General features: G+C 24.2%; 1 protein-coding gene across 1 annotated transcript in view; it reads right to left on the bottom strand.

Moving 5' to 3' along the window:
* Nucleotides 1-469: 469 nt before the first annotated feature.
* The window catches only part of Phum_PHUM132710 (class B secretin-like G-protein coupled receptor GPRdih1, putative), a gene marked incomplete at both ends in the record, with an annotated part of 28,338 nt that continues 12,599 nt past the window's right edge, over nt 470-16,208 (bottom strand). Inside the window, 7 exons of the mRNA XM_002424472.1 lie at nt 470-668; nt 973-1,130; nt 2,494-2,679; nt 3,983-4,114; nt 5,296-5,363; nt 5,843-6,017; nt 11,788-11,881. Of these exons, the coding sequence (XP_002424517.1) occupies nt 470-668; nt 973-1,130; nt 2,494-2,679; nt 3,983-4,114; nt 5,296-5,363; nt 5,843-6,017; nt 11,788-11,881 (1,012 nt within the window). The remainder of the gene's footprint in view (nt 669-972; nt 1,131-2,493; nt 2,680-3,982; nt 4,115-5,295; nt 5,364-5,842; nt 6,018-11,787; nt 11,882-16,208) is intronic.

The following is a 16,208-nucleotide window of genomic DNA, read 5'->3' as shown; positions in this document are numbered from 1 at the left end:
TTTACAAAATATTTTATTAACTGATAAAATTATACTGAAAAAAATATTATATACGATAGAAAAACTTATAATTTTTTATTTTTTTATTTACGTTACTCGACTTTTGATCAGCCATTTTGAAAAATAATCAAACCTGGTGTTCGTTTCGCGCATTATTCGAGACTCGAACGATATATCGCGAGATGGTAAAAAAACGTAAACAATAAACGAAAGAAAATTTTGTTTTGTAAAGTAAACTTATACTTAAATTTCTTTTTTTTACGAAAAAAAAAAAATAAGAAAAATAAAATATTAAATTTATAAAAAGAAAAAAAAAAAATTTTTTAAATACGATTAATCGAATTATATATATAACTCGTAAAACGATAAAGAAAAACTTGGATAGATTTTTATAGTAAGTGCTAATAAAAATTGACAACTTTAACAAAGTTTTTTAACTTTTATTTATTTATTTATCGACTTACCTATATTAATCATAATTTTCATTTGTGACGGTTAAAAATGACGTTGTTGATTTTTGATTTATCGATGTGCCACCGGTCGATCCGTTAGAAACTCTCGAACCGTTATTTGTATATATACCGCTGTTGACGACCGTCGTGGTTGTAACTTCGCTCGCACAAGATTCACGTTTTTTGTAAGGCGTTATCGTAGGTTGACTGTACAATCTATCAATTAAATAAAATGAATATTTCTTCCCTATCTCTCTCTCTCTCTTTCTATCTCTCTCTTTCTCTCTTTAGCGATTGTACCAAAACCAACCAACCAACCACCCAAGACAGACATGATAATAATTTTTATTATATTTTTTATAATGTCCGTTTAATTTCACTATTAAATAATAGGCCTATTTTTTTTCCTTTTTAATTATCATTATTATTATTATTATTATTATTATTATTATTATTATTATTATTATGTACCATTTATATCTCCGTACATGACTTGTTTTGATTGTTTTCGTGTCCTCACCTCATGCTTTCGGTTCTAGATCTCGGTGACCAATCTCTGCTGTAATTATATCTTTTATCACCCAGCGTTCTTATCGTACGCCATGATTCCATTCTGTGTCTCATAGTGTTTTGTACTTCGCTGTTTAAAAAACAGTAGAAAAGAGCCACGAGAAACCCCTTTAAACAAAAAAAAATTTCATATATATCATCATCATCATCATCATCATTTAAATTTTTTTTTTTTAAATAAGATTCGTTTACACGTGAAATGATAAACGACAACAACAACAACCGAAGCAGAAAAAATAATTTTTTTTTTTTTAAATAAAAGTTTCATTTTAAATCGTTTCTAGCGAAAACGGAAATTATTATTATTATTATTATTATTATGATAAAAACGTCGAAAAACAATTTTAATTTAATTTTTAATGTAATTTTTTTTGTTGTTGTTGTTTCCTCGTTTGTTTGTTGTTTGTTTAGTTATTAATTTTCCTTTTTATAACACAAAAGAGAGAGAGAGAGGGAAGAAAATTGTTTATTAAAAAGTGTTTGTGACACTTTAATAAAAAAAAAAAAAGAAGCCATCTTGGTTTTCTCGGTTAATAAAATATTTTTTGTTAATTCGACAATAACGTTTTTTAATATCCTGTTTGTCGTAAAAGAAAAAAAAAAATTTTTCGTTTACCGGAAATCGATTTGATTTTAAAAGAGCGGTTGAAATAATAAAAAAAAATTAAAATTTTAAATAACCGGTACGTTTTTTTTTAATAAACAATAACGGTTATCGAGAGTGTACGAAAAAAACATGGCGGACGTAAATTCGAAATAACAATCGAGAATCACGAAAAAAAAAAAAAACGGAATCGTAAATCAAAACAAAAACACTTGAAAAAACTGAAACAAAAACTTCTGGAATGTTCTTATTCGATTTACAATAAAATCTAAACAACAACAATTCAAACTTTTTTTTTAAAACAAACAAAGACAAACAAACAAAAATCGTTTGTGATAATTGACAATAACAAAAAAAAAATTTTCTTCTTTGATTTTGTTGTTTTTATCAATAAAAAATAAACCTTATCACAAAGGGGTCGATAATATCCGGTTTTTATTTTCCGACAACCGGAAAAGCTAAAAACAAAAAAATAAAATCGGAAAAAAAGGGATTACGAGAGTTTTCCCCGAAAATTTTCCGAAAAAAAAATTTTTTTTTTTTTTGTATGGCATCGTAACATTTAAATTACACGAGTTTGCGGTTATGCGGTAACTATGACGTCAAATACAATGACGTCATACAAACACACACACACATTTAAAAATTAAAATTTTGTTTACTTTTTTCAAATCCGACATTAATATTATTATTATTATTATTATTATTCTTTTGTTTTATACCCGCTTAATATTTATTTTTAAAAAAAAATTTAAAGTTTTTCCGGAAATACGTCATCGCGGAAAATTTATTTACGTGATGGAAAAAAAAAAAATTCGGTGGAAGATGTTAAATGAGTTAATTTTTTTTTCCCATGGTTTTAATTACCTGAAAAGATAGCATGAATGCTCTCATGTTGTAAAAAACTTGTGCCACGATTCCTTCCGTTGGTGACACGATTGTTAATATGTAGGTTATACCCAGTAGCGGTATGAGTACCAAAAGTGCTTTTGTAGCTTTTCTATACTGTTGAGTTTCCGCATTGTTTGCCGATCTTAATTTTGTTATCAATACCTTAAAACAAACAAAAATGGCTCATAAATTTTATTTCTTTTAAAACAAACAAACAGACAAACAAACAAATGAAAAAAAAAAAAAGGTCAAAATTAGGTTACCCAAATTTTTGTTTTTTTTTTTTCTCCCCTCACCTCACATCCTTCATCTTTCTAATTTTCCCCACTTTTATTACTTCAACGATTCTCTCAGCTTCCCCCCTTTCATCCCCCCATCCAATCCTCATCTCTCTTTTATTACCTCAATGATTTTCCCACGCATTTTTTTCTTTTATCGATATCGCGTGATGACGTTTGTTTCCTTTCCTTATCAGAAAATAATTTTTTCTTTTTTTTTTTTTTTTTTTTTGAAAAATTACCCTTGAGTACGTACTTGAAAATAATTACACGAATTCATCATTATTATCATCATTATTATTATTATTAGTTTTTATTACTTTTCGTACGGTAATTTTTTTTTTAAACATTTTTTTTATTACTTTTTCTTTTTCTTTTTTAATAAGTTTTCATTAATGAATTTTTAAATATTTCTTGGTTAATTACGTTTTTATTACTTTTAATAATAATTACGTAATAAATATATTAATTTCTTTTTTTAAAGTTCGCCATTTTGTTATCGAAAAGATTAAATAATAATGATAATAATAATAATAATAATTACGTTAAGTTTTTAAAAAAATAGAAAAAAAAACAAAAAAAATTATTTTACGTGTCTGGAAATATATAAAACGTGTCAGAATGAATGAAAAAATGAATGAATGGATGAATGAATGGATGGATGAATGGATGAATGAATGAATGAATGAATGAATGAATGAGTGCACGAACGAATCGACGTTTAAAATAAATCAATAAAAATAAATACATAAATAAAATTAAAACATCAACGAGGAAGTGAAGAAAAAAAAAAAAAAGAAAATTTTCCAGACATTTTTTTTTTTTATTATTATTTTTTTTTTTTGCTTTCTCCAGGTTTTTTTTTCTCTCTCTCTCTCCAGTTTATTTTTTCTCCAAAATAAAAAATAAAACAATATATATTAAATTTCCAGTTTTCAATTACACTGACTGATTGAATCAATTAAATGCATTATTTTTTCTGTGTTTTTACCTTAAAAATTTACCGACGGATTAATTTTCATCGAAAATATTTTTTTTTCAATTAACGTGGCAGAAGAAATTTAATATCATCATGATTTTTTTTTTTTTTGGGACATTTTTTTACAGATTTAATAACTTATATATATGAGTTTGAAAAGTAAATTTTTTGGCGGAAAACAAAGAAAAAAAAATTTAAAGAAACTTACCCACATTATCATGACTAAAAAAACAGAATTTAATGCCATGACGGTTAAAACGGGAATTTTAAATATCCAATCGTGTATCGTTCCATTCATCCAGTGACAATGTGATAAAACTCCAGAAAATTCCGTGTTTGCCTGTAAGGAAATTTTATAGTTATCATTATTATTATTATAATGAAATTAATGACGTTGGCGACGACGACGACGAAATATTCTAAAATAATTATATTTCATTTTTTTTTTTTTTGTTATTTTTACTTTCATGTTTCAATTTTCTCATCGTTTTTCCCATTTTTTTTTTTTTTTCATTTTTCCCATTTCCGATTTTCTTTTTTTTTCCTCTCTCCTCTCTTCCTCTCTCTACAAAATGATGTTTTATATATATATATATATATATATATATTATTATATTTCCAGGTAATAAATCATTCGTTCGCATATCAATAACAAACAAAAAAAAAATAATATATATATTTTTCTTTATTATTATTATTATAAATGTAATAAAATCGTAATAAATTTCCTCCTCCTTTTCTTTTTCTCTACTTCCTTCCCTCTCTCCCTCCCGCCCCCGCAATCCAATCCTTTTTTTTTTTTTAATTTGTCCGTTTTTGTATTTTTTTTTTTTTTTTTTTTTGAAAATCGAAACGCAATGAAAATACAAAAATTTGAATTTCCCGCTCTTTTCTCTTTTAAATCGGTTTAAAAAAATTTTTTTTTTTCGAATATTTTCAATTTACTTTCGCAACAAAAAAAATTTTAAATGATAATAATAATATTAATATTAATAATAATTCAATTCCTTTTTTTTCAATTTAATTATTAAAAGTTATTATTATTATTTAATTTGATTTGTTTTACGGCTTAATAATATTAATAATAATATTGGAATGTTTGTTAGAAACACGAATATTCAGACTGGAATTTCTTACTGGAGTATTTGTCATGAATATGGAAGGACCGGTTACGACAGGGGGGGTTTGTGCACGGTTCTGAACAATCAACAGAGAACTGTTCTAACAAACCGGATATCATCCCGAGGCAAATTATGTAACCAAACAGAACCGAGGTGAAAAAAACGGTAAACAACCCGTGAAGGAAACAGGAAGGAAAAGGGAAGAGAATGAAAACGGAAACGATTTTATTCATCGTGGAAGTTACGTCACATTCTTGAAAACATTCATATAACCGTCATCGATTTTCATTAAAAAATCGATGGATAAAGAAGACACCCGGAATTTTGAAAGAAAATCATTAAAATGTCAATAGAATTTGTTCTCATTAAAAAATAATAATAATAATAATAATTAACTCACCGTTTCTTCGTTCATTGGTGCCACGGCTTTAACGATTCCCCAAATAATAATTAATATCAATGGAATCCCTAAAAAAAAAAAAACGTCACAAAAAATTACGTCTTTAGAAATTTTTTTTTTTTACGTCGGTGATTTTAACAATCATTTAATAATAATGATAATAATAATAGTAATAATTAAATTTATTTTTACTTAAAAAAAAAGGAAAAAAAAAAAATTTAACGTTGTCACGATTTATAACGATGATGATTAATTCCGATTTTTCCACTTTTCTCCACTTTTTTCCCCCTTTTTTTATCTTTCAAATCTGACGAAAACAATTATTATTATTATTATTATTAATTTCGTAAGTTAAACATAATTGAAATCACGTCAGTAAACAAATAAATAAATAAATAAATTGAAAAAATAATTATTTGAATTATTTATTTTTCCGTGTTGATTTTTTTTTTTTTAATAATTCAAATCAACCGGAAGTTAATTGTATTAAAGTTAAAACGGATGAAATTTAGTTTTTAAAAAAAAAAATGGCGGGAATTATACTCACCCCAACCGATAAACACATAAACTCCGGTTCTTATGTTTGTTCTATTGAATGTTTCAACAACGAGCATGTAAAGATAAAGACCTTCGACAAACATCCAAAAAAATGTTGTGACGTGGAAGTAGTGAAGTACCAAGGGTAACATCATGCACAACGTCATATCCTGTTGTATTGAATTCTGTTTTTTTTCGCATCAATTTTTTCATGAAAAAAAAAAAAAAAAAAAATTTTAATCCCGGTTTAAAATTTAACGATCGATTTTTAACGTGTCGTTAAATATTTGTAAAAACAAAAAAAAATTTAGTTTAGCTTGCTAAATCCACGTTTTTAATTTATATTTTTTATTCTTTTATTTATTCCCAAAAGTCACCGAGTTGAGAGTCGTGGGTTCAAATCCTAGGAGTGGAAGCATTATTTTAACAAAAACAGACCTGTACATAAGGGGATAAGTGAACTAGCACTCTCCCGATAGAAAATGTGGAGTTGCGACGTAAAAGGAGGACAGATGAAGGATCAGCGGGATTTGGGACCCCGGTCATCTATCTATCTCTCTCCGGAAGAGGCAGGAACGATGGTAACAAATCGGGATTGTCTCTCGAAGAGTAAAAAGAGGAAGTACCGGGATCTTCCTCAGGTGGGATTCCCATTTTCACGAGTGTGTGGACCTGATGGTTCTGGCTCAGGAGGCATTTCAGGCTGAAATGCAGATTAAAACTCCCGCGGACGCCCCTCCCTCCGGGAAACCCGCCCAGGAATTTCACTTGGTTAGTGTCTTCCGCTGAGTCCCACATTCTCCCTCCTACCGGCTCGGGAAATTTGGCATTTTTTCTGGATTAACAAAAAAAAAAAAAAAACAAGAAAAGGGCGTAAAATTTTTTTCTTATTTATTATTTCCCTCATTTTATTTATTTATTAATTTTAACTTAAAATTAACTCGATCGACTTGTTGCTTTTTCCTGTATCGTCTTGTTGTCATGTAAATGAATGCTAGAAAGGAAGTAAGGGAGGAAATAACCGGAAATGGAGGAAATAAAACCGTTTAAAAAAATACAATTTTTAACGAATTTAAAAATTAAGTTAAAAAAAATTTCATCATTTCCGGTTTCTTAATAATATTAAAAAAAAACATTAATAATGATAATATTTTAAAACGGTTTTCAATTAACTTCGTTTTTATTTTTATTTATTTTTTTTCCTCTTTTATTTTAACGAATTAATTTAATAAAAAAAATCGAATTAATTACGATTAAAATTTAATAAAAATAAATAAATAAATAAATAAAAGAATATTTTATTAAAATAAAAATAAATAAATAAATAAATGAATAAATAAAAGTCGGTTGATAATAAATCTTTTTACTTTGAAAAAAAAAAGACAAAAAGTTTCAAAAAGTAGATTTTTAATAAGAATTCTTTCTTCAATACCCAGGGAAAAGTTTTTTTTTTTTTTTTTTTTTTGTTAAAAAGTTATTTATTGAAAAAAATAATAATAATGATAATAGTGATGACGACGGCGATGATAATAATAATAATCATTTAAAATGATATTTTACGAGATTTTTTTTATTTTTTTATTTTTTTGTTTTTATTGTTTGATCGCTTGCTCTTTTACAACGTACAAAGTGTGAAAATTATCATTCGTCGAAATTTCTAGAAAATTTATATCGTCATTTTTTTTTTTTATGAAAATTTTTATAAACAAACAAAGATAAAAAAAACAAAAAACAAAAAAATTATTTCCAATCAATCAAACAAAAAAAATCGGGTAGGAAAATATAATAAATAATAAATGAATGAATGAATAGATAAAAAAAATTACGCGTGACGTCACAATAACAATGTGAATTTTTTTTTTTTTCCTTCTTCTTATTCTGCTTTCCTTCTGCCTTTCATTCATCAAACAAATATAAAAAATAAACAAATATAAAAAAAAAAATGAAGTTTAACACAAAAAAATATACACACACTCGAAACGTTATCAATGACGACAGACGCGTTTTGTATTCACAAAGAAAGGAAAAAAAAAAACGTGGAACTAGAAAAAGGCAAAAAAAAAAAAAAAAGTAAAAAAATGAAATGAAAAAAAATTTTTTTTTTCCCTCCTACTGCTTTTCTTTTTTTTTTTTTATCGCGTTCGATTTTTTTCACATAAATGTATTTTAATAATAATAATAATAATAATAATAATAATAATAATAATAATAATAATAATAATAATAATAATTTTTCGATTTGAATTTTAATCCTTAAGATTAACAACAACAAACGTTTGTCAAATAAATAAAAAAATCGGAAATTTTTTTTTTATTTTTATTTATTATCATTTAACTTCAATATTATTATTATTATTGTTATCATCATCATCAGTATTATTATCATTATTATCATTATCATTATTATTATCAGTATTATTATTATTATTATTATTAATATTTTATAAACGGAATCGAAGTGGAAAACAATACGAAGGAATATATATTAAATTAAAATTAAAATTAAAATAATAATAATAATAATATTATCAAAGATAATTAATTTGAAATGATGACGATGACGATGATGATGATGATGATGATGAAAGGAGGGGTAGGAGGAAATAAAAGAAAAAGAAAGAATCTTTCATTTCACCCGAGCAAATTTTATTCCCTAATTGCGAAAAATTTATTTTAGTAATTAAAATCAGTTAAAAATTAAAAATTAATTAATAAAATTTAAAATTATTATTATTATTATTATCATCGCGTGACGTTTTTACTTTTTATTTAAAAACAAACAACAAACAATCGAAACGTTCGCGAACTTCAAATAATATTTCAAAGGAAAAATTTGAAAAAAAAAAAAAAAAAAATGAACATATTATATAAGTTGTTATAGTTCATAGGTTAAAGAATTCAACGAAACGATTGTTCGTAAACAAAAACAAACGGGAAAACAAACGGAAAAAACAAACAAATGGCAAAAAAGGTAAAAAAAAAAAAAAAAGCAATAAAATCAAATAAAAGAAAAAAAATTTGAAAGGAAATGGTTTAAACATTTTTTTTTTTTGTAAAGTCAGAATAATAATAAAAAATAATGGTAAAAGGAAGATAGTCTAAACGAACGGGGAAGAAGAAAAAAAAAAAAATAATAATAATAGTACGATAGAAAAAGTAAACAAACAAACAAAACAAAAAAAAAATCGTTGCCAACATACGGAAAAGTAATAAAAATTTTTCAAAAAAAAAAAAAAACAAACAAAACAAACACGAGAAAAATAATAGTAATAATAAATAATAATAATAATAATAATAAATAAAAACCAAGGGGGGAGAGGGAAAAAAAAATTATATACATTTTACTTTTCTTTTTTTTTTACAAATGACGTCATTAAAATAATATAATAATAATAATAGAGAAGGATAGAAAAAAAGAAGAAGAAGAAGAAGGAGAAGGGGAGAATGAATATTATCATGACGACAAACAAACGAACAAACAAACAAACGTAATAATGGAAAATTTTTCAAATGATTAATTTATTATGTGTGAATTTGCTACCATTAACATTTCGTTACGTCGACAAAAAAAAAATAAAAAAAAAAATAAACAGACTAGAAGGACGACGTAATGATAATAATGATAATAATAATGATAATAATAATGATAATAATAATGATAATAATAATAATAATAATTTAAATGACGATAACGACGACGACGACTACGACGAAGTAAATGATTCCATTTTTTTTTTTTTTTTTTTTTTCATTTTCCTCCGGTTATTTTTTTTTATTTAGATTTTTAAATTTCGATAAAAATTTTTTAACAAGAAATAATAATAATAATAATAATAATAATAATAATAATAATAATAATAATAATAATAATAATAATAATAATAATAATAATAATAATGATAGTAAGAAATCCGCCGTTCGAAACGTTCGCCAGACATTTTTTTATTATTTTATTTTAAAAATTCAAATCAACCAGATGCAGTAGTTAAAAAAAAAAAAAATGGATTAGAGAACGCACACACACACACAGACACACACTCGACTTTCGATTATTTGTTCGAAACAAAAGAAAAAAACCGTTAAATTTTAAAAAATTTTCTAAATAATCGGAAAATTCATTGACGCGCGCACTCACCCACTCACTCACCCACCCACTTACGCGCTCGTGCAAACAACAACAACAACAACATTAAAAAAAAAAATAAAATTTGAAAAAGTAAACAAACGAAGTCGAACGATTATTATTATTATTTTTTTAAAATATTTTTCCGCCATTTTTGAAAAAATAATAATAATAATAAAATTTTTTACGAAATTTAATAGATTAAAAAAAAAAAAAAGAAAAAAAAATACGTCATAGAGAAAATAAAACGGAAACGATAAAAATGATAGATTGAAGAGAAGAGAGAAAAAGAGAGTTAGAGAGAGAGAGAGAGAAAAAAAAAATTTTCCGAAAATATATGAACTCGAGGAAGATGATGATGATGATGATACATAAACAGAGTGAAAAAAGGTAAAATGAAAAAAAAAATGAATGATGTGAGACGTTCAAAATGAAAAAATTTTTAAAAAAAGAAATCTCATAGCAAATAATTATTATTTAATTCAACTTCCGTTTCCGGTTAACGGGGGGGGGGGGAAACAGAGGAAGAAAAAGAAAAGAAACAAAAATAGTAATAATCACGATTGAGAATGAAACGTTTCGTAAAAAAAAAAAAATTTCACGTGGGTAGTAAAATAATATAAATTTTATTGTTGTTTCTTTCTCTATGACTTTATTATAAAATATACTAATAATAATAATAATAATATTCTACTAATTAAATTATTATTATTACGTTAAATTCGAGTTGTTCTTGTTTTTCTTGTTATTTCCATTGTTTAAAATTTTCCAAAAATAATTTAATTAGTTATAGTTTTTTTTTTTTTCATATTCGAATAATTTTTTCGTGTCGTTTCCTTCGTTCGTTTCGTCATTCATTCATTCATTCAATCATTCAATCATTCATTCATTCATTTCGAAGAGAAAGAAAGCCTAAAGAAAAATTTTATTTAACAAGAAAATTTTAAAAAATTATATGCTGCGGGTACTTTTTTAAACTTTTTTTTAAATTCCGATTCTTTTGCCACGATAAAAATTTCTTCCGCACCCTCAAACCCCATTCACTCCTTACCTTCCCCATCACCACCGCTCACCCCCACCGCGGCATTTCAAACCGACGTTTTCGAATTTTAAAAAACTTTTACGTTTTAATTTCTTTCCGCCGTTTTTTTTTTTTTTTTTTTTTTATGGGCACGTGTTTTCTTTTTTATGCGTTTTTCTTTTTTTTTTATTTATTAATTTAAAAAAAAAAAAAAAAAGTTTTTCCCCCCTCTTTTTTTTTTTTTTTTTATTGCCAACACTAAAAACTAAAACCGTGAAAAACTTTTATATAATTTTTTTTTTTTTTCACGTTAAAAATTTTTCCTTTTTTTTTAAAAAAAAAAAAAAAAAAAAAATTAAAATTGATTAGATTGTGAAAAAAGACCAAACGATCCGACCAATCGGAAAAGAGCATTTACGAAAAAAAAAGAAAATTCGCTTTTATTATGCTTACCTTGCGGGGGGGGGGAGAGAAAAAAAAAAGAAAAAAGAAAATTTTTTTTTTTTTAAACCTGGTTACGCTATTGCAAAATTCAATGAAAATTTTTAATCAATCAGTCAATCAATCAATCAATCAATCAATCAATCAATCAATCAATCAATCAATTAATTAAAGACAAATTAAATAAAACGTTAACAAATTTATCGTCTGTTAAAAAAAAATTAAACAATAATTAACGACGATGAATTGAAGACGATATCGAGTTCAATTTTTTTTTATAAATAAAATTTAAAGTGGTGCCAACGTTAAAAAAAAAAAATAAAAAAATTTATATATGTATAAAGTCAAATAAAAAAAAAAATGAACTCACTTGTAAAATCCCCGTGAGAATCCACATGAAATCCGCCATGACGTAGGTAAACATAAGATTTGTGTGAATCGTATTACGAAGACATCTTAAATCTCTGTAAATAATAATAATGATAATAATAATGATAATGATAATGATAATGATAATAATAATAATAATAATAAAAATCAACAAACAATTTTTTTTTAAATTTAAATAAATAAAAAAAACTTATAAACAAAAACAAAATAAATATATATATTCAATATTAAAAAAAAGAATCTACATATATAACTCGAGTTCTGCTTCGAATAATAATAATAATAATAATAATAATAATAATAATAATAATAATAATAATAATAATAATAAAATTTGTTTAGGTTCAATATAACCGTTAATATTATTTTTTTTGTCTTTTTGTCGAAAAAAAATGAGAAAGAGGAGGGGGCGGGAAAAATGAATTTCGTAGCATTTTTTATATAAAAAATAATAATAATAAAAATAGAAATACAGCAAAAATAATATGCATTGGTAAAACAATGTTACCAACTTTTTTTTTCTTTTTTTATGCGAAAATATTTTTGTTACTTAAAACAAAATAAACGTTTCTGCTGTTCGGGTAAAAATGAAGCGGAAAAAAAAATATGAAAAATATTTTCAGGTAAGAAAAAATTTAAAAAAAAAAAAAAATGAAAGAAAAATGTTTTAAACGGGGTTATTGAAAACATTTTTTTTTTTTTTGTGTTCAAACAAAAAAAAAATTTTCTACTTCTCCTCCTCTCCTTCCCACCCACCCATTGATTTCCTCTTTTCCTCTTTCTCTCTCTCATTCTTCCATTTCATCTATTTTTTATTTTTAATCCATCTAATAATTTAAAAAAAAAAAAAAAAAAATTCGATACGTAAAGAATAATATTAATAATAATAATAATAATAATAATAATAATAATAATAATAATAATAACAACGATAAATTCTCTTGAGAAAACCTTTTACGGGCTAAACGGACTAAAGTTAAAAGAAAAAAATGGTTTTTCGTAGGTTCGATCGATTTTTCTTTTTTTTTTTTTTCTCGTGGTTGTTGTTGTTGTTGTTTTTACAGGTTTTATCTTATTTTATCTTAGAATTTTGAGAAAAAAAAAATCTCCTTTTAAAATCCCAAACAAAAAAATAATAATAATAAAGTAACAAAAAATTTATTTTTACAACATAAAGAAGCCAAAAAAAAATTTTTTTTTTTTTTATCTCCATTTATTATAAGTTTGATTCACATCACGTTAAAAATAAGAAATAAAATTTAAATTTTTTATTTTCCCGCCAAAAAAAAAAATACAAATCATGGATGGCATTATTTCATTTTGTACTCTGATAATTTTTTTTTTTTTTTTTTAATTTTAAAAAATCGAATGATGATTACATCACGATAACAAGTTTTCTCGATAATTTATTTTTTTTTTTAAATTTTACGATTGGTCGTTAAATTTTTATCATTTATCCAATCGCGTGTCGTCATTTTAAATTAACGTCGTTTCATTGGTTAGGTAAATCAATTACGTCATCGAAACGAACGTTACGTTTAATAATGTTAGGAACGTTTTTGTTTTTTTTTTTTTTTGTGCGTTTTTGCGTTCATTTTTGGAAATAATCACGGCTGCAAACTTTTTAAAATTAAAACTTTAACGTGTTTAAATAAATAAATAAATATTTTATTTGTTTGTGTATGCGTGAAACTATTTCGAAATTTTATTCAATTCACGATTAAATAAATAAATCTTATTCATATTTTTTTAAAATGGAGAAGGAGAAGGCGTGAAGAATGTTAAAAATTAAAATAAATAATTTACGATAAAAAAAATAAATAAATAAAAAAGAAAAAGAAAACGGAAAAACTTTTCGCGATTTGAAAATTTAAATTTTCCTCAGTGAAAACCACAAATCAAAAAAAATAAAATAAAATTTTTTTTACATATAAAAAAGTCGTAAACGAAAAGAAAAAGAAAAAATGGCCGTCAATAGAAAAAAAAATAAAACTTATCTCGCTAAAAGAGAAAGAGGGGGAGAAAAGGAGAGAGAGAGAAACGAAAGATTTTAGATTAAAAAATAAAATGAAAAAAGGCAAATTTTTTTTTTTTCCAATACTCTTTATAATAATAATAATTTTAATAATTATTATTATTATTCTACACCACGCGTGAATAATGATTCCATAGAGTACAATATATATATTTTGGTTAGGGCCCCCGAAGTAATTAAAAAAAAAAAAAAAAAGAATAGGAAACGAAAACCTTAGGCGATAATTTGTTATTATTATTATTATTATTATTATTACAGATGCGCCATTTTTTTTAACGAAAAAAAAAAAATTCCGCCATTTTTATTATTATTAAAATTTTTCAATTTTTTTTTTTCGGTACGCTTTTGTAATTGACAGTTAAACGTTGTGCGTGTGTGCGTGTGCGTGTGCACGCGTGTTTTTTAGCTTATTTAATATTAAAAATTACAAAAAAAAAAAAAAAAAGGAAACCAATAACGAAAAAAAAATTGTTTTTTTTTTTTTTAAACATTTTTCATAAAACAAAAAAAAATAAAAAATATGGCCGACAAAAAATGAGATTTGAATTTCTAATGTGATATTTTTCGCTTTTCCATCAATCAATCTTTTTTTAATAATTCACTCATCATTCGCTAATTCGCTCGCTCATTCATTCATTCATTCATTCATTGGTGCAAGTACAAGCGGGAAATTTTTTTTTTTTATTCGTAAAATTTTCATACATTTTTTTTTGTTTCCCCCCCTCGCGTTATACTAATAATAATGAAATTATTTTTTTTTTGTTTTAATTGGAAAACTTTTAACTGTAAAAAAAAATTTTTTAACAAAATTTTTCTTTACAAAAACCGGAAAATTTGACAGAAAAAAAAAAGAAAAAAAAAATGCAAAAAAAATCTTTTGTTTTCGCGAAAAATATTTTAACCTTTGAAAAAAAAAAGAAAGAAATCTCAGACAAATATTTTATAAAAACAATAGTGCCATTATATGAAAAAAAAAAAATTCACACATTCGAATTATTATTATTATTATATACGAAACAAACCGAAAAAAAAAAACGTTTTTCACTTCGCCAAAAAAAGAGTCTGAAATTTAAAAACAATGTTTTTAATGTTGGCAACCTTGCAAAATCTATCAAACACTATTCATAAACACATATATACGAATGTTTTTTTTTTATACAAACATTTTTCCTCGTAAAAATAATAATAATAATAATAATAAATTTCAAAGGATTGAATCGAATAGAAAAAAGAAAAAAAACGGAAACGCCATTAAAAATACCTATGAAAAAAAAGAAAAAAGAAAAAATTTTTATGGGAGCCATTAGAAAAAGTAAAGATTAAATAATAATAATAATAGGGGTAATAATAATAATAATAAAACCATTTGTTGACCCTGATAACGTTGTCGTAGTAACAACAAAACGTTGAAAAGTTTTTTTTCACACCTAAAATTTTCATCATCATCATCGTCGTCGTTGCATTCGAATAGAAAAATAAAAACAAACATCTTCGGATGTTAAGAAATTTAATGAACGGAAATGACGTCATGTGAACCGTACGTCGCGACACGTGTACGACATAAATAAATAAATAAAAAAAAAAAAACCAAAAACATAAAATTCGAATGTAAAAAAAATATGAAATCGAAATCAATACGTGGGAAAATTTTTTTTTTTTTTTAACGGAAAAACGACGACGATTGTTTGTTTTATTTAACTTTAAAATATGACTTCCGCTCGATTTGAAAATCTTGGGAGAAAAAAAAAAATGTCGAAGAGAAAAAAAAACATGATGAGAAAAAAAAAAAAGGAAAAATTAAATTAAATTAAATGAAAACTTTTTTTTTTTTTTCGTTTCTTTTATTTCTCGACGACATTTTTGAAAATCCTCGAGAATTTTCTTCTTTCTTTGTAAAATTTTATAAACGTACGTAGAATATTGAAAATTTTAAAATTTTATTATTATTATTATTATTTTAAATAAAATGAAAAACAAAATGAAAATAAACCGTGCGAAAAAATAAAAAAATAAAATTTTAAATTTTAATCATTTTTTTATATTAAAAAAAAAAAGAAAAAACAAAGAAAAAACGGAGAAAATCATAGAGTAAACAAAAACACGTTATCAACAAAGGTTAAAATTAATTTTAAATATAAAAAAAAAAAAAATTTAAGTTGGCTTCCCTAAATCTGTACGTAATAGAAATCGTTCTTGAACGACCAATCAAAAAAAAAAAAAAAAAATTCCCAAAATAAAAAAACCTTAACCATCATTTAAAAAACAATTAACGGTAAATTCATTTAATAATGAGTGCGGCGAAGTAAAAAAAAACAAACAAAAGTTAATAAGACGATCGACGTGTTTTACATATATATTTTTTTTTT

This window comes from Pediculus humanus, genomic scaffold (genome assembly GCF_000006295.1).
Source record: "Pediculus humanus corporis 1103172107477 genomic scaffold, whole genome shotgun sequence".
Lineage (NCBI taxonomy): Eukaryota > Metazoa > Arthropoda > Insecta > Psocodea > Pediculidae > Pediculus > Pediculus humanus.
Note: the sequence above shows the minus strand (reverse complement) of the source record. Positions and strands in the feature narration are given on the sequence as shown.